This window comes from Megalobrama amblycephala, linkage group LG6 (genome assembly GCF_018812025.1).
Source record: "Megalobrama amblycephala isolate DHTTF-2021 linkage group LG6, ASM1881202v1, whole genome shotgun sequence".
Taxonomy (NCBI): Eukaryota; Metazoa; Chordata; class Actinopteri; order Cypriniformes; family Xenocyprididae; genus Megalobrama; species Megalobrama amblycephala.
Window position 1 is genome coordinate 37,546,183 of NC_063049.1, and position 22,396 is coordinate 37,568,578.

Here is a 22,396-nt window from a genome sequence, read left to right on the forward strand (position 1 = left end):
TCAGCACTTGTACACAGTGATATGAACAGTAACAATAATGTCGGTTTTACCGTATCAACTTGAGCGCAAGTTTGGAAGTGCTTGCAAAGTGGATTTACTTTAACAGTGCAGAAAACAGCATTTCTTGAGATTTCAACAACACTAAACAAATACTTTCAGGCCCCGGCTACAACTACAGTGTTTGAGGGCGGGTCAAAGTAGACATTGTTGATGGGTAGTCGCTTCTAATCTATTGTTTCTTGATATCAACATTCCTGTCCTCACAATCCATCTAAAGTGTTATCTCTCCTCTTATATTTGATTCATATCATGGCTTTTGTATTTCACTCTGAGCTCCTGTGTCATTTTTTTTGACATCCAGTGGTAAGCACAAACCCACACGGTTCTGTTTTCTTTTCCTTCCCCCTGCTGTCAATGTGCTGTCACACACGATAAGCACAAGAAGTGAGACACCCGCACACACCACGCTGCCGAGACTCTGGAAAAAAGAAAAAAAACTAATACAGCCTCCTAAACCTGCCCTGCTCCCATATCACCTGGAGATTATCACTTAGAATGCGCTTAGAGTGACGGCCTTGTAGCAGACGGGAAAAACAGCATTGCTCTCACAGAGCTCTAGTTTAGTGAAGTGTGACATCATTTGCTTCAAAAGTGTTCTTTAATCTAACATTTCAAAGCAGGCGAAACAGAAACCGAGTTCTTACGAGCCATACAAATGATACAGAGATTAACATCTCAGTCCACTGACAAAGAACAATAGTCTATCACAGATAAGGGCTCTGAAAAAGTATTTGGACACTTGAAGTCATACTTAAAAATGTCTGAATGGCATCGATAACTAGATATCAAAGCAAGTGCCACCTGCAAACAAATTGTGCTAGACCTTTTTTTCTCATTTTTTAGAGCCATTTGAACCAGTCTGGGTCAAGATGAAGATTCATCAATGCAAACAAACAGTTCAAGGAACTTGAATAATGTCATCTGCAAAATAAAAGGTAAAGGTGTATCACAGAACATTTAGATATCGACTGTTCAAAAGTGATCATTTAAAGCCAGTACACATCTTATGTTTTGACTGAAAACAAAAAACTAAAAAAACAAAAAAAACAAATGCTTGCTAAAGCTAGCTGGGTGGTCACCAGTAATGCAGAATAAATTGTGCATTTTGGAGATACCTGAGTGGCCGTACTGTACAGAAATACACATGCAGCCTCACAGCTATTTTTAAACGCTCTCAGAGGAAGGATGACTAACAATCCAGCAAGGGAAATAATTAGGCAATGTTCCTTAACATGTCAAATCATTTATTACAAAAAACAGGCACTATCTTCTACAGTGGAGTCTCTTGAATATAATATAGCGATACAGATTAAATATAATGAATGAATTATGAGTTTTTTAAAAATTGAAATGGCTACACTTGAATACACTTGTCTACAGTGCATGCTCAGTTCATTACATTGAGGGAAAACAGAATAAAATGCAGCATTCAATATTATAAGTCATGTACTATATACTGCAGACTATGACTCATAGTATGCTATACTATACACGAGTCAAGCACTATATATTGTATAGACTATTAAAACTTCAGATTATGTTCTCCGCACAAGTCCGTCCAGACCAACTAGTTGAGAACAAGAGCAATAGATAATGCAGAACTTAAACAGTATATGCTTTAGAGCAGTATGTACTATAAAGAGCATTTACAGTATAGTGTACTATAGTATAGTACTGTTGGTGCAGTTGTGTCCTAATGGTTAGCAAGTCGGACTTGTAATTTGAAGGTCGCGGGTTCAAGTCTCAGTACTGCCAGGAAATGTAGGTGGGGGGAGTGAATGAATGAAAAGTGCTCTCTTCCACTCTCATTACCCATAATTGAGGTGCCCTTGAGCACCTAACCCCCAATCACTCCCTGGGCGCCGAAAAAAAAAAAAAAAAAAAACTGCTCCGGGTATGTGTGTATGTGTGTTCAATACTCACTGCTGTGTGTGTGCATTTGGATGGGTGAAATTACGAGCACACCATACTTGGCTACACATCACTTCACTTCTATATAGTACTATAAACTACAGGTAAGTCAGAATACAGTACTAGAGTGCAGTATGTAATGTACTTTATACTATAGAGACATCACACATTAGAATAAGTATATACTATTAACTATAGAGAAGTCAAGCAGTATACAGAACTATATAGCCACACAGATTGAAGACAACAGAGAAGTCATGAAGCATACTAGAGCAGGGATGTCCAACTCTGCTCCTGGAGAGCTACTGTCCTACAGACTTCAGTTCCAACTGCTCCAACACAAATGTTTGTAATTATCAAGTAACCCTGAACACCTTGATTAGCTGGTTCAGGTGTGTTTGAGTGGGGCTGGAGCTGAAATCTGCAGGATGGTAGCTCTCCAGGAGCAGGGTTGGAGACCCCTGCTAGAAATACAGTATATACTACTATAAAGAAGTCAAGAAGTATATGCTATAACAGTACAGATTGCAGTGTAGACAAAGGAGAAGCCATACAGTGCAAGTGTGGACTACTTAATGCTGCTTTCACGTGATCTCGAAAATTTGATAATTCGCACTTCTGAAGTCATGAATACGAGCTCACTGCATTCAACATGTGCAATTTTTACCTAGAAAACTCGTATTTACGATAATTCAGAGAGCATGTGAAGGCAGTATAACTCATGTAGTTATTTAAAGCAGAGTTTGAAGTCATGAAGTATATATACTGTAGAGCAGATGTAATATAGACTACAGTGAGCATATAGTAAGAAGAATAAAGTTAAAGTATGATTATAGAAAAGTTCAGCAGTAGCCTATAGATTATATAACACTATAGAGAAATCACTTTACAGATGACAGACAGAACATAGAACATACACTATAGGCCTATATTAATGTCAATAGAGAAAAAGCAGGAGATGATAGAGAAGTCATGAGGTATCATACAGCAGAATGTAATAAAGAGTATAAAGAATTCATGCAGAATTACTAGAGCAAAAATATAAACTATTGAGAAGTAAAACAGCATACAGAATAGAGAAGAACACTTTCTGACTATGGAGTTATTCCATCTTTTCCCAGTCGTCTCAATGGCAAAAACTGTCCCAATCAACCTGAATTCACCCTGCTGTAGAGCAGAATAGACTACTAAGTTGTGTATTATTAAAACACAATGTACTATATATATATTTACTAGAAGTCATGCAGTATACACTATAGAGCACAATGTAATATAGACTACAGAAGTCCTGAAGTAGACTATATTTTATAACACTACTACAATAGATAAATCATATAATAGCCTACACTACTGTCCATAGTACAATGTATTGTAGACTATAAAAAAATGTATGCAGACTATACTACTGAGCAGAAAGTAAAAGACTATAGGGAGGTCTACAAAATAAAGAAATAGGCTACACTCTACTGACTATAAAGAAGTCGTACAGACTGTAGTGAAGCAGACAATAGAGAAGTCATGCATTAAGTCATGCCGTGCTGAACAGGGACTCCCACCTGCACTGGAATTCCAGCCAAACTTCTCACCCACGCTCAAAGTTTCCGTGAGCTGATTGCTCTCACCATGGAGCCCTCACAACAACAACATGTCAAAACTTCCTCCTGACGCCACAACATCCCCTCATTCTCGACAACACGAGACACGACGGCCGTCGGTGATGTCTTCTTGTCTTCTTCAAACGCATGGTGTCAATTTTAAATCCAGCTCAGGTGGAGCATATCGTGAGGTGATACAGTTTCACGTTGTGCGAGACCATCCAAAGCGGTAGACGCTTATGTCCACCCGCTGTACAGCGCCACCCGTCGGTTCTGAGTAAAACTGCAGCGCCTCCTCTCCTTCCTACTCTCCAATGTTCACAGCTCGGCCGGAGCCCGTCGTCTTCCCGGCTCCATTTCAACTGGATTTTTAACACTCCTAACCACCCCAGATCAGGACAGGACCGCGTCTAAGGTAAAGGAGAAGCTCTAAGGGTATCGTAGAGTCCACATTAGGCGGGGTAACATCGTCCTTTCTTAGTGTTTTCAGGTCTGAAGAGAGGGGAGCTCGAAACTGACTTCACGCATCAGTTGGTACACCATGCTGATACTGGAGTGCCTCCTACCATAACAAACCTCTTACAAAGGATTTTAAAAGATCCAATCTGAATCTTTTCGCCCCGGCGTGCGTTAAACGACTCGAATTTTCCTCGCAATCCGCTCACGATATCGCCTTGTTCTCCTAAAGTGAAGGGGGTGGACATGCTGCGAATAGGTGCAATTATTGCTTTCCTTTGCAGCTCTTGAAATCTCCTTCTTCTCAGCGATAGATTCTGCTGGAACAGCCGTGTGTTTTTCTCGTTTAGTCTCATAAGCTCAGCCACTTGCACCTATTCAGCAGATGGAAAGCGAAAAAACTCAAGGCTGTTTTCGCAGAGGAGGGTTTTGTGAACGTGTGATGGTCGCTGCAGCTTGTAACATTAAGCGCAAAACTGATACAATGTATCGCGGATCCATGTGAAACGTCATAATGGTTGCAACAATGTTGCCGCTGCGCTATTTACAAATACTATCAGCTCAGTCGCTAATGGATTAAGTTGGTGTGTATGTGGCTTAACGTGTGGAAACGTGGACGTTTTGTCCTTCAGAATGACAACAGTTTGATGTAATTGGATCGGATCCGTTGATCTGTACGTTTGCTTGTGTTTCCAGAGTCCAAATATTGGATTCATTTGGATTGTTGCTCTTATGGCCAGCAGTTTTAGCGCTTATTCCTTAAACGAATACCTATGTTTACTAGTAGTACTTTTAAGTATCAGTGTAAGCAATCCATTAGATATTAGTAATGACTACTTTTCTAGTGTTTATTCATTACTGGTATTAATTCCAATAGTGAAAAGTAACTATTTCATTATTGCTAGTGTCATGTTTTTGCAATTAAATTCTATGAGAATCTGTGATTCAGATATCAGCTATTCACTTCCAGCTAGTATGCATTCCAGCTGTTGCTGGTACCTTTTTTCAAGTTTTACTTGTACCTGTTCATTAGATACCGGTGCTTATTCTTTGGTTTCTTACAACTATTTAAATAGTTTCCATTATCTATTTCAGTTTCCCTGAAAGGCCTATTTTTTTTTTTTTTTTTTTTTTTGGAGACTTGTTTTCCAGTTGTTCCTAGTCGTTCCTAGTCATTCCGATCTTAAACCTTACTAGCAAATTTTTTAATTGAGCTTTAAAGTAGCCATTCTGACTAACTTATGACCTTTAACAAAGAAATGTTACTTGTAGAATCTGGTATAGATACTAGTGTATCTTTAAAAAAATATATACATGTAGAAATCAATATTAAAAGAGCTTGCCATGGCAATCTGATTGTTTGTAGAATTAGTCTAAATTAAGTTTCTGTGATATGTCACCTCCTGGCAAGCTTCTGTTTGTATTTAGAAACTTAAGGGTTAGGGTTTAAGTTTCCACTGAAGAAATTTGAGATTTGCTTAAACCCCGAGAAGAACTTTAGGCTGTTCAGTGATCACAGTCAGCCCTGGTTCAGGACCTCTTGTTGTCCTTTACAAAGGTGGAAAATGTCCAGTGAAAGACAACGGTCAGATGATGAAAGTCCCAGCACCAGCAGCGGTAGTTCCGATGCGGATCAGAGAGATCCTCCGGTGCCAGAACCAGAGGAACAAGAGGAACGGAAACAACCCACGCCTCCACAACAGCAGAAGAAATCCACCAAACTGTCCAGCAAAACAACAGCCAAATTATCCTCCAGTGCGAAGAGGTAAAGATGCCATTCGCTATCTGTTTTGAGGATTACATGTCATTTTGTAAAGTCAGGCATGTGTTCTGTCAACACTGCATTTTTATCATCACTTTTTGTGCTTCAAGTTTATTTTTGCAATGTGCCAATTAACGGTTTTGTCGTTTGTGTGCCGTACTTGAGAAGAAAAGCACTAAGCTTAGATAATGACTTAACTGCCTGGGCAAAGAAACCGTATGATGTGTGTGTGTGATCGGCTTATATTTAATTTCAAAGAAGAACACTTTGAAAAAAGTTCTTCTGAGGCACAGCAAAACTTGGACAGAAACTTAATGCGAAGAATCAAATGGTCTCTGTTTGAACCGAGATGCTTTTCTTTTGCAAATACAGCAATTCTTCCACCTGTAAATTTCATAGCCAGGTGGATTTGGCGCTGAAAAAAAAATGTTAACCAATCAATCCACATCAGTGCTCATTAAAAATCTGTAGACTTTCTCAATGTGGGTGGAATGACAAATCAAACAGTTATTCTTAGAAAATGTCAAAAATCCTGCCCTGGTTCCCTTACACACTGTTGATAATGCTTTAGTAACAGCACCCGAGCTGTGCATTAAAGCTCTTGTCAAATATGCCCAAGCACACCCCCCTCCCTCCCTCTGCCTCATTTGCATATAAGCTTTAAAAGAAAATCTTTTGTGCTTAAAGTGACTTAAACGCATCAACGAGGGGTGGGGTGCGAGCTAGGGGGCGAGGGCTTTGAGCTGAGGTGAAAATCAGCGGTGTGCAATGGAGCGAAAGGCAGAAACGAGCACGGCAAAGTTTTCCTGTTATGGGATTCGGGTTATGCCTCCGAGAACAAAGAGGAAGCAGCCATGTTAGCTGTGCTGAAGGGAGAGCCAGCCGTGCAGTAAACGCAGCAGAGGTAGAGGGCAGTGTAATTCCCTGGCTGCTTGCAATTCTCACAGCTTTCTCACCGTCTCTCCCTTTCTCTTTTCTCTCCCTCTCCCTCGCTTCCCTCTCGCAGAATCCAGAAAGAGCTTGCAGAAATCACTCTGGATCCTCCACCCAACTGCAGGTATGTTATTTAATACATGCTGTCATATTTTATTCCTTTACGGGCTGGTTTGAAAAGGATCGCTGTAGGAAAGAATTGACTTTTAGTACCAACTGTTGGAGTTTTTAGACTGCTTTTAAAATGATGGACTCACTCAGGGCGGATGTGGCATTTTGCTTCTTGGCTTCAAAGAGTTAGGAAGGATAGAGTTTTTTTTTTTTTTTTTTTTTTTTTTTTCCAAGCATTATTGTTACTGATGTTCCTGTGGTCTTGGTGCCGTTTTGTTTTTAATAATATGGCAGATGCTGCTCCATAGCATATGGCTTTGATTTCACATCCTCATGCTGAACTTACTGCTGAACCCCCATCTGTTTTAATGAGCTGACCTAGAGATGCCAGAACAAGACGAGGGAGCTTTTAAAATCTGCTCTGTAGCTCTTTTTTTTTTTTTTTTTTCTGCTTTGAAGGACAGCAGTTTTCTCATTGTTTCTTGGTGTTTTAAAGTCCTTTCATTAGGTGGGTTTTTATTGGAAGAGTATCCTCTGCTTGGTAATATTTGTAAAATTCTATAATGGAAATGTGTTTTGGCTTTCTGTAATATTGGCAAGGATTTATGCTTATTGATTTATGCCTCTCAAACAAGATTTTATAGACGTCGTGTCATGTGTTGGCTCTATCTGAGGTAGTTTGATAGTGTGAGATTGCATTTATTGGGATCATATTTTAGTGAAAGACTCATACTGATCATTTTGAGATTATCAGCATTGGTTGTCAGCTGCACATTTGGCAGAAAACTGTTTGGCACAGAAATGGCACACTTGACTTTTAAATGCATGTGTACATCTCAGTTGCTTAATTAAATTATATTTAAACACCGTTCAAAGGTTTGGTTCAAAGATGTATTAAATTGATCAAAAGGGACAGAAATATTTTGTGGTATTATAAACGAATTCGCTATTTCAAATAAATGCTATTCTTTTACACTTTCTATTCATCAATGAATCCTGGGAAAGAAAATCAAGAAATGTTTCATCAAATCAGCATATTAGAGTGATTTATGAGGGATCATGTGACACTGAAGACTGGAGTAATGATGCTGAAAATTCAGCTTTATCATCACAGGATCAAATTACATTTAAAAAAAGATGGTTCTTTTATATGTAGTAACGGTTCTATTTAGAACCGTATCGTCTTGAAGAACCCTTTTTATGCTGAAATGGTTCTTTGTGCTTAGAGTTCTTTTTCTCCCACCTATTTGTTTTTCAAATCTGCAACTGTCAAAGCCACGTCATTGGAGCTTAGCAGTCAACGGATAAATTAGCCTATTTCCTTCTTAAAATGTCTATAAATTTCAACTTTTAAGTTGTTACTGGTTTCCTACCAGTCATTACTTTTTCCTTTTTAGTTTAACAGAACATGTAAGTGTTAATTTACAATCGCTAACAGTGATTGTAAATTAAATTGCCTAAATTATTACTTTGTTAGCTAACTGCATGATTATATGTACATTTCTGAAACCACATACATTGGACAGTCACCTCCGATACCAGATTTTCTAAATTGTAATGTTGACATGCATTCTCTGTAAAGCTGCTTTGAAACGAAATGTATTGTGAAAAGTGCTATACAAATAAATGTGAATTGAATTGAATTGAATTGAAGTGTGAGCAGCTCTGTTCAGTTAAGGATACTTATCTTCTCTTCTCCACTAAGTATCAGAGTTATTGAATGATATTATGATCCGTTTTGTTTTTAAATTATTACTTTATGCATAAACATACCCAGCCACAAAAAAACATTAAAGCTACCCCATGACTTTATATCACTTTTTCCTTTTGACATTGTAAAGGGCTCACATACTGTCCATCTTTGCTAATTTTGGCCTTCATAAACATAATTGTTTTTACATTAAACAAACAGAAGAGAAACACTGTAACTGTAAAAATACTAATGTACTAATATTAATAAAAAATACGTAATAAAAAGGTTATTTACAGTGCCCTCCACTAATATCGGCACCCTAAGTAAATATGAGCAAAGGTGAATTATGAAATAAATGTTTTTCTCTAGTTCATGTTGGCCACAATTATTGGCACCCAATTATTACATCCTTTTCCCAAGATAACAGCTCTGAGTCGTCTTCTATGATGCCTGATGAATTTGGAGAACACCTGACGAGATCAGAGACCATTCCTTCATGCAGAGTCTCTCCAGATCCTTCAGATTCCAGCTCCATGTTGGTGCTTCTTCTCTTCAGTTCACTTCACTCATTTTCTTTAGGGTTCAGGTCAGGGGACTGGGATGGCCATGGCAGAAGCTTCATTTTGTGCTCAGTGACACATTTTTGTGTTGGTTTTGATGTTTGTTTTGGACCATTATCCCGATGGAAGATCCAATCACGACAGAAGCAGTCAGGTTTAGATTTTTTATCTTTTGGTATTTGATAGAATCCATGATACCATATATCTGAACAAGATGTCCAGGACCTCCAGCAGAAAAATAGGCCCACAGCATTAAAGATCCAGCAGTGTATTTAACCTTGGGCATGGGGTACTTTTTATCCCTGCTTGCACCAAACCCATCTGGTGGGTTTGCTGCCAAAAAGCTAGTTTATTCTAGTTTCATCTGACCATAGAAGCCAGTCCCTTTTGAAGTTCCAGTCTTGTCTGACAACTGAATATGCTTGAGTTTGTTTTTGGATGAGCGAAGAGGATTTTTCTTGAAATCCTCCCGAACAATTTGTGGGGATGTAGGTGCTGTTTGGTAATTTTTTTTAGGCTTTTTTTAGACTCAACTAATTTCTGCAATTCTCCAGCTGTGATCCTCGGAGAGTCTTTGGCCACTCGAACTTTCCTCCTTACTGTGCATTAGGACGCTATAGACACACGTCCTCTTCCAGGCAGATTTGTAACATCTTTAGTTGATTGGAACTTCTAAATTATTACCCTGATGGTGGAAATGGGGATTTTCAATGCGTTAGCTTTTTTCTTAAAGCCATTTTCTATTTTGTGAAGCTCAACAATCTTTTGCTGCACATCAGAACTATATTCTTTGGTTTTACTCATTGTGATGATTATGGGAATTTGGCCTTTGTGTTTTACACAAATTTGTACTCCTGTGGAACATGAAGTCATGGCTTGACTATTTCATGCTCCTAGTCACCCTGGTGTGCTAAAAAATTTAAATATGAATGGGAATATACTTCAGAGATATTTTACTCATAAGAATTTCTAGGGGTGCCAATAATTATGACCAACATGTATTGGAGAAAAAACATTTATTTCATAATGTGAGTTTCCCCCCACTTTCAATTGTTTTACTTCGATGAAAGGTTCGATTTTTGTGAATTTTTTGAATGAAAGATCAAAAGGATAAACAATGCAGATTTATTTTCACAGCCGCCTTTGCTCATATTTAATAAGAGTGCCAATATTCATGGAGGGCACTGTATAACACCATTAAGGTCCTATATAGCACTTTCAAAGCATGGTTCTTTATGGAACCTTATTAAAAGAGTTCTATTTAGCACCAAAAAGGGTTCTGCTATCGTTACAACCCAAAGAACCCTAGTTTGGTAAGGTTTCGAACCATTTTTCTTGAGAGTGTAGATTAAGCCTTGGTGAGCATAATAGACTTCTTTCAAAAACATTAAAAATGACCATTCCGACCCCATACTTTTGAACAGTAGTCTATATATTGGCCACAGTTTTTGGGATCAAAAAAATCCACATTGGTTGATGTGTTATATTTAAATCATTGTTGTACAATGAGGCTGTAAATGTAGAATTTATGTGGAATCTGAATCCTCCAAAAAATCTAATACCTGCTGGGAAACAAATGCATTTGGCCTTGTTGCTTTTTGTTAATTTTGCAGTCAAGGAGAGTGCTAGAGTGTCTCAGTTACCCAACATCAGATAAAGCTGAGTGCAAGTCCAATGTCCAAAAGCAGGCATTGAATACAGCACATTCATTTGATCTAACGTCACGACAAAAACACCTCCAGCAACTGGTCTCGGCTCGGTTGACAGGTCCTGCACTACTGATACTGCACACCAGTGTTCAAAAATTTACCATGGTGGTATGATTATCTTTTTACAAAAATTCAGTACTTGACCTGGATAACAGTGTGCTGCTATTCAGCACAGTTTAGCCAGCGTGACGTGAAGCATAAAATTAATGCATTTATGCATGAGATTCATTACATTTTGACTCAATTTTGACCGTTTCATTCTTTAATTTATCTATAAATCCAGATTTGATGTTTAACAAAGTAGAGTTATTTGTAATTGCATTAAAAATAGCAGAATTTGTCCCCTCTTGTGTTCCACTGAAGAAAGAATGTCCCATTGGTTTGGTAAAGTAAAAGAAAACAGAATTTGTATTTTTTTGGTGAACTGTTCCTTAGTGCAAATGTTCAGAAACGAATATGCCATGCTTTTTTTGAGAGGGCACAGCACAGCGTGCGCTCTGCCAGCCGTGAGATCAGTTCAGCAGCTTGGAGCCGTGAGCCAGAGATGCTGATAATGGTAATTGACAATGCAGGGATTTGGTGGCTTTTCATGGTCGGATCTGTGCAGCCACACAGTTCAGCACACTGAGATGTTTATCCCATAACGTTCATCATTAGCTCCCTCACTGGCTCTTTTCTCAGACAGCATTTCCCTTGAGCACAGTTTACCTGGAGGCTGACATATTATACTGATTTGTTGGTTATGTGCCACATCACATAGTATCTGTGGAAACAAAGCGCATATTACTTGGCTTTCGTATGGCTCTGGGTTTATTTCTAATGGGTGGTCTGTGAATGAATATTCACAGAATGAATATTCTATCATTTTCTTATCCTCGTGTCATTTCAAACCTTTGTGTATGCTGTTATTTTTCTTAAAAGTTGACATTTTTTCGACAAGCTTATAGTGACCAGATGCTGTCAAGTGCCGAAAAAGATTAAAAACACCAAAAAAAAAAAAAAAAATCATTATATAGTCCATATGACTCATGCACTATATTTCAACTCTTTTGTGCAAGGAACAGACTGAAATTACGCATTTTATTATTGGGTCTGGGAGAAAAAAATCGATTCTCCATTGCATCACGATTCAGTCTTCAATGATTATGAAACTTCAGAATTGCACAGGATATGCGCTGTGCTCTTTGCATGACAATCTGCAGCTTTACCTGCTGATATTTCAGTGTCTTCTCTTCTATATGCTCTATGAAGGTAAGCTGTTTGGAATGCAGTATATGTTCGATACACAAAACTCACTTATACTGATAGATTTATGAAGGATGCTTATTTAATGCTATTTTGAAAGTTCGTATTTTAGTTTTGGAGGTCTCCTACAATAAAAGCATTTTAATTTGCTCATAATATACAGTACTGTGCAAAAGCCTTGGGCATGTCAGTATTTTCACCCCCCAAAAAAGGTTTTAAGCCAGTTATTTATATCTTTTGCTGTAGTGTGTCAGTAGGAAATATAATTTTGCCATTAATTGTAATAACCCAGTGAGATTTTTGAATACACAAGGAGTCTGACAACAGCCGGTGCTCCACACAGTGATCTGATCTCACCATCATCGAGTCTGTCTGTGATTACATGAGGAAATAGATGAAACTGAGACAAACTAAATCCAGAAGAGCTGTGGCCGTGTCTCCAAGGCGCTTGAAAAAACTGACCAAACTGGCAAAAGGAATGTTTGGAAATGTGAAGTGATATTTCCTACTGACACACTACAGCAAAAGATATAAATAACTGGCTTATAACCTTTTTGGGGGGGGTGAAAATACTGACGTGCCTAAGACTTTTGCACAGTACTGTACATTGCAGCGTCACCTCTTTTCTAACGGTGTCTGAAACGCTTTGATAAAGGATCCAGTCTCTCTAAATCCCTCCTTTCTGCGAGCCTACTCTGCTCTGATTGGTCAGATGGCCCAGTCTGATGTGATTGGTCTACCGCATACAGCGCATGTCGGAAACAAAACATCCATTACCATATCTGAATTTCAGCTCCGAAGGCTTCCTCAGCACTTGATACACAGTGATACGATCAGTCCTAGTCCTCATCCTCATCCTTTGGAAGTGCATGCAAAGTAGGGCCGCAGGATTTATCGCATGATATGAAAAATAACATTGAAATCGTGCTCAAATGTGATTCTTAGTGCAATTATGAAATCGCAAAGGCTGTGATTTATTTTTTTTTTATGCACAGCTTGTCAATGAAGTATGGCTGCAAATGCTAATCCATCTGAAAGCACTGAGTTTGAGTCGCTTATAATGTACATTTGAAAAAGCAACACGCGTCAAACATCTATCCAGAAATGAGAAGCATTTATTAACATCTTGTCCAACAAAAGACAACATTTAATAACATGTTTTTACTCCAAACTCACTTCATAACGACAGTTGAGCATCCTTTTGTGAGATGATGTGGCTTCATATCAAAAGCGTTTCAATCTTCTGTTTATTCAGCTACAGCGATAGTATGATTTCCTGGAATGACGTGTTATCTACTTCTACAGCAGGGGATATTTGGAGTTTCTGCTCGAGAGCGCCCTCTGGCTTTCAGATGGAGAAGCATTTACTACTGATCACAGAGCCGTACAGCTCTGACAAGCTGCGCATAAAATAATCGCAGCATTTGCCAAACTCATGCGATAAAAATTGCGATAAATCGCGATATATTGTGCAGCCCTAATGCAAAGGGAACTTGCTTTAGCAGTGCAAAAAAAACCAGTGTTTTCACGACATGTCGACAACATGAACCAAACTCTTCCAGGCTTCTGCTACAACTGTGGTATTTGAGGGCGGGTCAAAGTAGACATTGTTCACGGGCAGCCAATGAAGACCATAGGCTGGCATTATGCAAATCTGTTAATTCTTATTGTTTTGATTTATTATTAATTTGTAATTATTTAAAAAATTACTTGTAAGTTATTTGCTCAAATCCATTTGATATTCAGAGTTGGTAAGAAAAAAAGTCAGACCATGAGGTGCTTAAAAATTTCCACCCCTATTTATTGTAGCCAATTGGATTTTCAAAAACAGCTAGACTCGTGTGCGCAATATACAGCCGCCCTGAGACAAATATTTAGAGATGTTATTTTAATCAGGCAGGGCTCTGGTATTTCTGTCAGCTCTTCATCAGAGATAGATAGGGTAAACTGCGCTTTTGTCACTGGTTTCACGCTGCCGTTGTAATAAGTGTTTAGGCAGGCGCAGTTATGCTAACGTGTTTGAAATGATGTGTTCCAGCATGACTAAAGGGGAAAATGGTTATGGTGATTCACTTATCCAGAGATGCATTCAAATGCTTCAGGTGCTGCCTGACTTTCTGCATTTTCCTTCAAATCTCTGTCCAGCTACTTGCCCTGTCGCTGTGATTTACAGCTAGATTCTTCGTAAGAAGCAGATTTTTAACAGTGATGTGGAGAGCGCTCAATGAGTTTTTAAGCAATCTATTAAAATTCATGCCTTGGAGCGAGAGGCCGACTGCTTCCCGGCACAAATTTGCATGTCTTCATAAAAATAAACAGTAAAACTCAAATCGCCTCTAAAGATGAATGATGAGTGCTATTGAAGCCTTGCGTCCATGCTGAAAATGCAGAAAGAGGAAGCAGTGCAAAAAGAAAACAAAAATGATCTTGCGCTATAGTCCCAGCGAAGCTACTTGCGGATGAAAGCGTATTTGTTTATAGACTCAGCGACTGCTGTGTAACTTCAGCAGTGGTTTACTGTTTGAATTGTCACATTTGTACGAGTTGTAAATAATTCCCCTAAGGCTCTTAATAACCAGAGTGTGTATGTTTGAGGAAGTAAGCTGCTTTGATATGAGCTTGCTCGGTGTGTTAGAGTACGTCTGCTCAGCCGTGTTCATCCCTGAAGTGTGTGTTAGGACTAGGCTATATAGCTAAAAAAATATCTTAATATTTTTCAACTGTTTTAATATCAGATATATAGCTTATCAAGGCAGGTATTCCAAAGCATGTAAAAGGCTTCTGTGAACTTTATTGTATGATGTCTCTTGTGAATCATGGAACTGATTCATTGAAGCAAACATTGCAAAATAACTTATTCATTGCACTTGGCATTTTTGCTGCTGAGGTTTAAATCAAAGACAATATTAAAATGTTTTAATGCTCTCATACTTGCTATAGTTGAGTTGTCGGCTGTGACCAAGAAACAGCTGTGAATCTAGCTTACTGATGTGGTTTTTAGGAAACTGAATAGGCAAATAAAAATCACAATATAATAACCACAATGTTGGTTGATTTATACATTGCCAACGAATTAGTATTGGATATACAGTAAATATTGTGTATGGACCAGCCCTAGTGTGTTTGTGCTGTTAAACGCATTAAAAGTGGAATTTTCTGTCTTTTTCTTTAATAGAATTCCTCAGAGTAATGAGTTGCCATATTGGCCCTCATTATCCAAGCTCTCTCAATTGAGAATTGAGCTTCCATGCCTCTGTTGTGGTGTTTTTTTCTATCTCAGTTGAGTTTATGTGACCTGTGGCTACAGTGACACAATATTCGACTTGTTGAACATGTCAGCAGCCCTGGATGAAGGTGTTTAACACAGTGCTGATGCAACAGTTTGAAACACCCGCTGTAGACAATCTGCTCTGGGATTTCTGTCTTTCTTTTTGTTCTCTTTACTTAATAAGGAGTGTGCTATATTGGTGTGCTATATCATTTACTATGCCGTTTTAATTTCAGGTTTTAATTGAATCTCAACAAACCCTTTTTACTCAACCTCTGCATCATTGGTGTACAGTCTCACCATTGTGTGAACCAGGTAGTCAGGCAGATATACTGGCAGGACTGTTGGCTAGGGGTGCTCAAATTGATCGGCTACCGACTGTTATTGGTTGGTAATCGCTTCTAATGACTCAATCAGCGATCTCTCAATTTGTCAATCTCAGAGAATTTATCTTTATTAAATAACCTTTGACAAATCAGTCATTTGAAAACTTTCTGTGAGACGTAATTTCACAAACAGAGTGAGTCAGCACTGTCCAGAGTTTTTATGTTATTAGTTTTTTAACAAAAATTAAACTTGTGCCAAGAGGGCATTTAACACCAAGGGGGGCGTTTTCCCCCACTCTACCCTACCCTACTAAATCTTACGAGTTATTTTAATGCATGCCTCATGTTTAAAGGTGCCGTAGAACGTCTTTTCAAAAAAAGTAATATAAGTCTAAAGTGTCCCCTGAATGTGTCTGTGAAGTTTCAGCTCAAAATACCCCATAGATTTTTTTTTAAATTAATTTTTTTAACTGCCTATTTTGAGGCATCATTAACTATGCACCGATTCAGGCTGCACGGCCCCTTTAAATCTCTCGCTCCCTGACCTCCCGAGCTCTCGAGTATAAGTGCAGTTATACAGTGCATAAACAAAGTTCACACAGCTAATATAACCCTCAAATGGATCTTTACAAGATGTTCGTCATTCATGCTGCATGCATGCATCGATTCCTGTGAGTATTGTATTTATTTGGATGTTTACATTTGATTCTGAATGAGTTTGAGGCTATATGCTCTGTGGCTAACGGGCTAATGCTGCACTGTTGGAGAGATTTATAAAGAATGAAGTTGTGTTTATGAATTATACAGACTGCAAGTGTTTAAAAATAAAAATAGTGACGGCTCTTGTCTCCGCGAATCCAGTAATAAATGATGGTACCTTTAACCACATTTAACAGTACATTAGCAACATGCTAACGAAACATTTAGAAAGACAATTTACAAATATCACTAAAAATATCATGTAATCATGGATCATGTCAGTTATTATTGCTCCATCTGCCATTTTTCGCTGTTGTCCTTGCTTGCTTACCTAGTCTGATGATTCAGCTGTGCACAGATCCAGACGTTAATACTGGCTGCCCTTGTCTAATGCCTTGAACATGAGCTGGCATATGCAAATATTGGGGTCGTACATATTAATGATCCCGACTGTTACGTAACAGTCGGTGTTATGTTGAGATTCGCCTGTTTTTCAGAGGTCTTTTAAATAAATTAGATTTATATAAGAAGGAGGAAGCAATGGAGTTTGAAACTCAACGTATGTCTTTTCCATGTACTGAACTCTTGTTATTCAACTATGCCGAGGTAAATACAATTTTTGATTCTAGGGCACCTTTAATACAAATTGCCTCATTCCATATCATATATAAAAATATATATAGATATATTGTACAAACTCGATATACCGCCCAGCCCTACAGCAGCCTAAAAAACTGCTGCTGTCTGTATCATTAATGTTAATCAAACAAAAAAAGTTACCTTAAAGCACTTATTATTTCATTTGTATCTTTATTTTATTGTACTTATTTTGTGCTTCTGCTTGTAATTTGTTAATTTGTTCATCAGGCTTGTGCTGTGTGTAAGCGATTGTGCAACAAAATTTCCCCATTGTAAAAACAAAAATGCATTGTAAAGTCCCCCACAAAAGTGTCACCTAAGGAGGGGAATTCCTCCCATTTTTCAAAATGAAATTCAGGCACTGAATTTATGCCTGTAAAATCCTGATCAGAGCATCCCTTTAAATAATGTCACATGACAAAAAGAAGGCTTCAAATAAGACCCCATGATTGTAATGTGATCGGTGATCGGTGTTGGCTGATACTGCTTCCTGTCTCCAAAAATCATTGATTGGAGCACCCTCAACGTTAGCGTTTGTTCAGTCTTGTTGTAAAACAGATACAAATTAAGATAAGAGATGGAATACCTTTTCATTTGTAAAAATATTTAATTCACTAGATTATCCAAAAAAGTAAGCATTATTAAATAGTATTTATTTGAATATATTTCAAGTTATATGGATATATACCATTACCATGATGTGAAAATACTGATTTCGGCTATATTACACCTAATAAGGTTTTTTACACTTGCTATAAGAACCAAGCTGTCCACTGTAGATGGATTCATCTATTGACCTGGAAGTGTTGTTTGGCTTGTTTTCTTTATTGATTTTTAATTCTGGCCACTGCTGTAGATTTCACAGACTGTCTTTTTGTTCTGCTCTGCAAATATTGGAACAATAATATTAAATTTATGGACTGAAAAACTAGACGGTAGATTAGAACAGAAAGCAATTTTATTTTTATATCTGCCCTTACACTGCAACACAGAAACACAGTTTAAACGAGTTGAGTCCCACAGTTACGGTGTTTAGACTAATGAAGAGACTCATTATGAATGTAAGGTTCAGGAACTTTGCAGGCTGTACGGCATAACATACCATCATCGTCGTTATTATTGCAGACTGCTGCAGTAACTCCCCTTCATTATGCCTGAATAAAGCAAGGACAATGAATGGAAGCAGCGCACGATGCAAGTCCAGGGCCTGCGTGCTGAGATGCTCTGAGTAAATATTTAAAGAGGACTCTTGGCAAGATTGTGTAATTGAGATCTGATGCATACTCATGAATCACAGAAAGCAATCACGTCGCCAATTATGGCCTGGGTTCTCTCGTAGCCTGTGCTGATGGTGCTCTCAGCGCTATTACACATGGGTCAGACTCTCCGCAGGCAGTTTGTACACTAAAAAATCCTGCAAATGTATTCAATGCTCAGCAACCCTTTGTCTAAATTGAAAGGTAGCCCTTCAGCAACGCTCGTTTTCTCAGGGGGTCTTCCTTAACCCGCTTTCTTTCTTCTCTTTCTCTCTCTGTATCACTTTTTTTTTCTTTCCTTCGGTGAAGCTCACATTTATTACAGGCTTGTGACAGTGACAGCGTTTATCATGCTCTGGCTCTGGTCCAGCTGTCAGATTCACTGTGGGGCTTTTTTTTTTATTGGTGTTGTGTCAGAGAATGTCCTGCGGACAGCCTCGCAGCCGTCACAAGACACCCGTCTTTCACACGAAACAGTACAGTAATGCTCAAGGAGGTGGTAAATTGAAGTCAACACACAAATTGACCCGATTTATGTTCTTAATGCACGTTTCTGGTCTTACTGTGAATGAATCGTGGGTTGACGTTATTTCAATGAAAGATGTTCTCTTTGTAATCTTTTATCAAATTGTGATTTTACCTCTTTCCACTTCTTCTAGGTCATTTAGGCTAGTGGATAATTTTAACTAATAGCCAAATAGCTTGGTGCATAAAATCATTTTTTTCCCCTACAGAATATCCTGGTTCACTTATATGTGATGTATTTCACATATCAGTTGTGTTTTACAAATGTTTTATTTGATCATTTTTGTGTTTAGGTTTAATTGACATGCTGATAGCATGCTGGGCAAAATACTATTTTATAAAGCTGCAGTCTGTATGTTTTGCCTCTTTGTCGCCATCTCTGGTCAAAAGCTGCAGTTGCAGTTATTTACGGAAATTCATCTTTACGTGGGTTGTGCATCGGCACGGCTCCTCAGTGCGGATAAATCGAATGCTTTGAGGTGAATGTGTGGCTGTCAGTCACCGCACCAGCGGATGCTGTACAGGTACTTCGGAATCACAGATTGTAGTCTTGGAAGTATGACCAAAATAAGAATTTTCACTGGAAAATGTCATCTGAACTGAGTAACAAATCTGCCACTTTTGTTCTGACCAACTGAGAGAAAAAAGCATTACAATAAATTGCGCTACCAATGATGATTAAATCTAACAATTGCTTAGCTCATATCACGTCAAACTGTGCATATTATTATTATTATACTTTGTTCTCAAATTGTTAACATCAGCATTGCGTGACTGTGTATTTAGGGTGTATTATCTTTAACTCAATTTCTTTACAGTCTAATCTCTAATTGTCCATTTGTCATATCATACAGTCTGCCATAAAAATAATGTTTAATTATTCCAGCTGCTGTGAGAAAAGGCTGTAAATGATCCGCCACCTGCAGCATCCACAAGCGTATAGCCTACTAGCTGGGACTCCTTCTTTATGTAAACAGACATGACGCAAAGACGAACGGCGATATGCTTGAATTTCCTGCAGAAACCTACCAGTACCACTCGAATTAGAAAACATTATTACAAGCTTACTGTTGTGAATCAGGCTAAGGTAAGGAGATAGTTTTGAACACTGGCTGGTTATGTACTTGTTAAAAAAAAATATTCTGGATCATTTTTAAACAAAAAATGTTATGGACTGCAGCTTTAAAAAAAAAAAAAAAAAAAAAAACATTTTAAATTCATCCCTGCTAAAGCCACACACATTCAGATGGCCATTACGTCACATCTCAAGGTGTTTTTTTACATTCACGTTTATTCATTTAGCAGACATTCTTATGCAAAGTGACTTACAAATGAGTATGTATTTTGTTTTTCTTTTTTTGGCCTTATAATTTTTTCTTTGTCCATTTGTGTGTTTATTATTTTGCATACTTTGGCTAATTTATTATGCCTTCAGCTACCAATAAGAGACAGTGTAGTACATACTGATCTGTTTAACATATTTTACCATATTTAAATCCTATCCACAGAACTCTGCATATTTCCCCTCAAAATCACTGCAAAAGGTCTGCATATTTCCTTTAGGCATGCTGATAGTCCAGGGCTTTGACAAGCATGTCTTATTCCTTAGCGTGTTATTAAAATAAATGGCTAGAATGGTGAAAAATTCTAAAAAAAATTTTTTGACATGTTTGTTGCAATAGTTCGGTTGGCAGTTTTGTGTAATCTGAGTCTTTTGTGCTTGATAAAGGGAATAGTAGGGCAGTCATTTCCTTTGACTGGAACTGCAGACGTTACTCCTATTGTGTCAGCGCTCACAAAGGCGAAATGGTCTGAGCCGCATCTATCCACAGTCAGCGATATCCAGTGCCCCCTCTCTCTCTGAGACTGCCTGAGGAGGCTGGCCTGTTTATTTCTGCAGATCGGTGTTAGTGCTTTGACTGCTCTTTGTAGAAGCTGTTATTTTTTTCGAATGTTCTGCCCTCACTGTGATAATCACTTATCAGAGCGCTTGAAGCCTTGGTTTGCTGGTAATGTACTTAATTTTCTTGAAGTAAAAGTGGAAAATCATGCGCTTGTCATCTGATTTTCTAAAGTTGAGGCAATATCTTAAAAAAGATTAGATGAGTGATTGAATTTACAGTACACAAAGTTCCCACAGTCATGGGAGTTTAAAAAAGTGCTTTCCAGAACTGGATATTTCTTGGAAATGTCTTTATTGTTAATTTTTCTCACCTTAGTTTGTTTTTCTATAAAATCTTAATCCAGTATTCACAAAAGACTGGAAACAGATATTCATTAATCAAAAAAATGTGGAAACCATTAATAACTGATATGCAATCACAAGTGTGTTGTTTATTAATCATTTTAAATGTGACCTAATCCAGTCATATTTACTGCTAGAACTAGTTTTTTTTTTTTTTTTTCCTAGGGTTTTTTTTTATTTGCATCATTTTGTTTTTGTATTTTTAGGTGCATGTCGTCATGCATTGAAATGGAAAAGAAACATTTTAAAGGGTAAAGAAGCCAAATTTAAAAGAGTTTGGAGCCCCTTGTTATAATTTTTTGAACACCAATTTTAGCCCTAGAATGCACAAGGGGGTCAAATTGACCCGGCATGCTGTTATTTTTATTTTTATATATATTTTATCAATGAAATGATTTATTTAGTTGATATTCCATGAATTTTTCAAGTTGTTTCTAACTTGCATCAGTGCCGTTTTCATATTTCTTGGTCATAGGATGGGCAAAAAATGAATTTTTGTATCACTACCCCAAGAATGCATAAAGGGGGTCAAATTGACCCGTATTCATTCCCTATGGAATTTTGACTCAACGGTATTTTTGGATAAATTTTTGTGAATAATAATATTTATTTTCTTGAAACTTTAATAATTACTTAAAAATCTATACTAGCTGATTTTTAAAATATGTAGTTTTGCACATCAAACAGCCCCCCCCAAAAATGCAAATGTAGCACCATTCTAACATTGGATGTCCAAAGCATGTATGTATACATAAGCTAGACATGTCTGTTAGATTCTTGTGTCCGCACTGCCTGTTAATGGTGTATGATCCTCCCCCACCCCCACACCGCTGAGGGCCATCGCTCCATCACCCGCAGCTGATAAGACAGGAGAGTCATGTCGTGGCTCGACCGTTTGGCCTGGTCTTTAGATAACCACCCCATTGCACCTCACACTGTGACTGTGATAACCAGAACATTTTATTTCAAACACACACACACACACACACACTAGGCTTGTTCTCTGGCACCATGCATCAACTGTGTTGCCCTATACATCTGTTAGTATGGTTGTGTTCACACATTCTGTGTTTCACAGATTTGTCAGAATGTGTAAAGGCGGGTTGTATCATCTGTATGCGAGAATGAGGGTTTTGCTGACCTATTTTAAATAGGGCTGTATGAAATCTGTTTTATTTTTTCCCTAAATCTGTTTTATTTTCTTCCAAATTCTGTTTTTCTGTTTTAATTTTTCTGGATTTTAGCTCTGGAGATGATGTTCATGTGGAGTGTCCTCATATATTGAGATAGTAGACGCTGAAAGCAACACAAGAGTCATGCATGCTTAAGTATGTGTAGTAGATGAAACCGTGTCACTCATTCACATAGAGACGCTGAACATGCAGACTATATGTTTAAATAGC

The 22,396-nt window shown here is 38.0% G+C and overlaps 1 protein-coding gene across 1 annotated transcript in view; it reads left to right on the forward strand.

Moving 5' to 3' along the window:
• The first annotated feature begins 3,830 nt into the window (after positions 1–3,830).
• ube2e3 (ubiquitin-conjugating enzyme E2E 3 (UBC4/5 homolog, yeast)) overlaps positions 3,831–22,396 on the forward strand; it is a 52,473-nt gene continuing 33,907 nt past the window's right edge. The window contains exons 1-3 of the mRNA XM_048194500.1: positions 3,831–3,981; positions 5,581–5,787; positions 6,791–6,841. Of these exons, the coding sequence (XP_048050457.1) occupies positions 5,588–5,787; positions 6,791–6,841 (251 nt within the window). The 5' untranslated portion in view covers positions 3,831–3,981; positions 5,581–5,587. The remainder of the gene's footprint in view (positions 3,982–5,580; positions 5,788–6,790; positions 6,842–22,396) is intronic.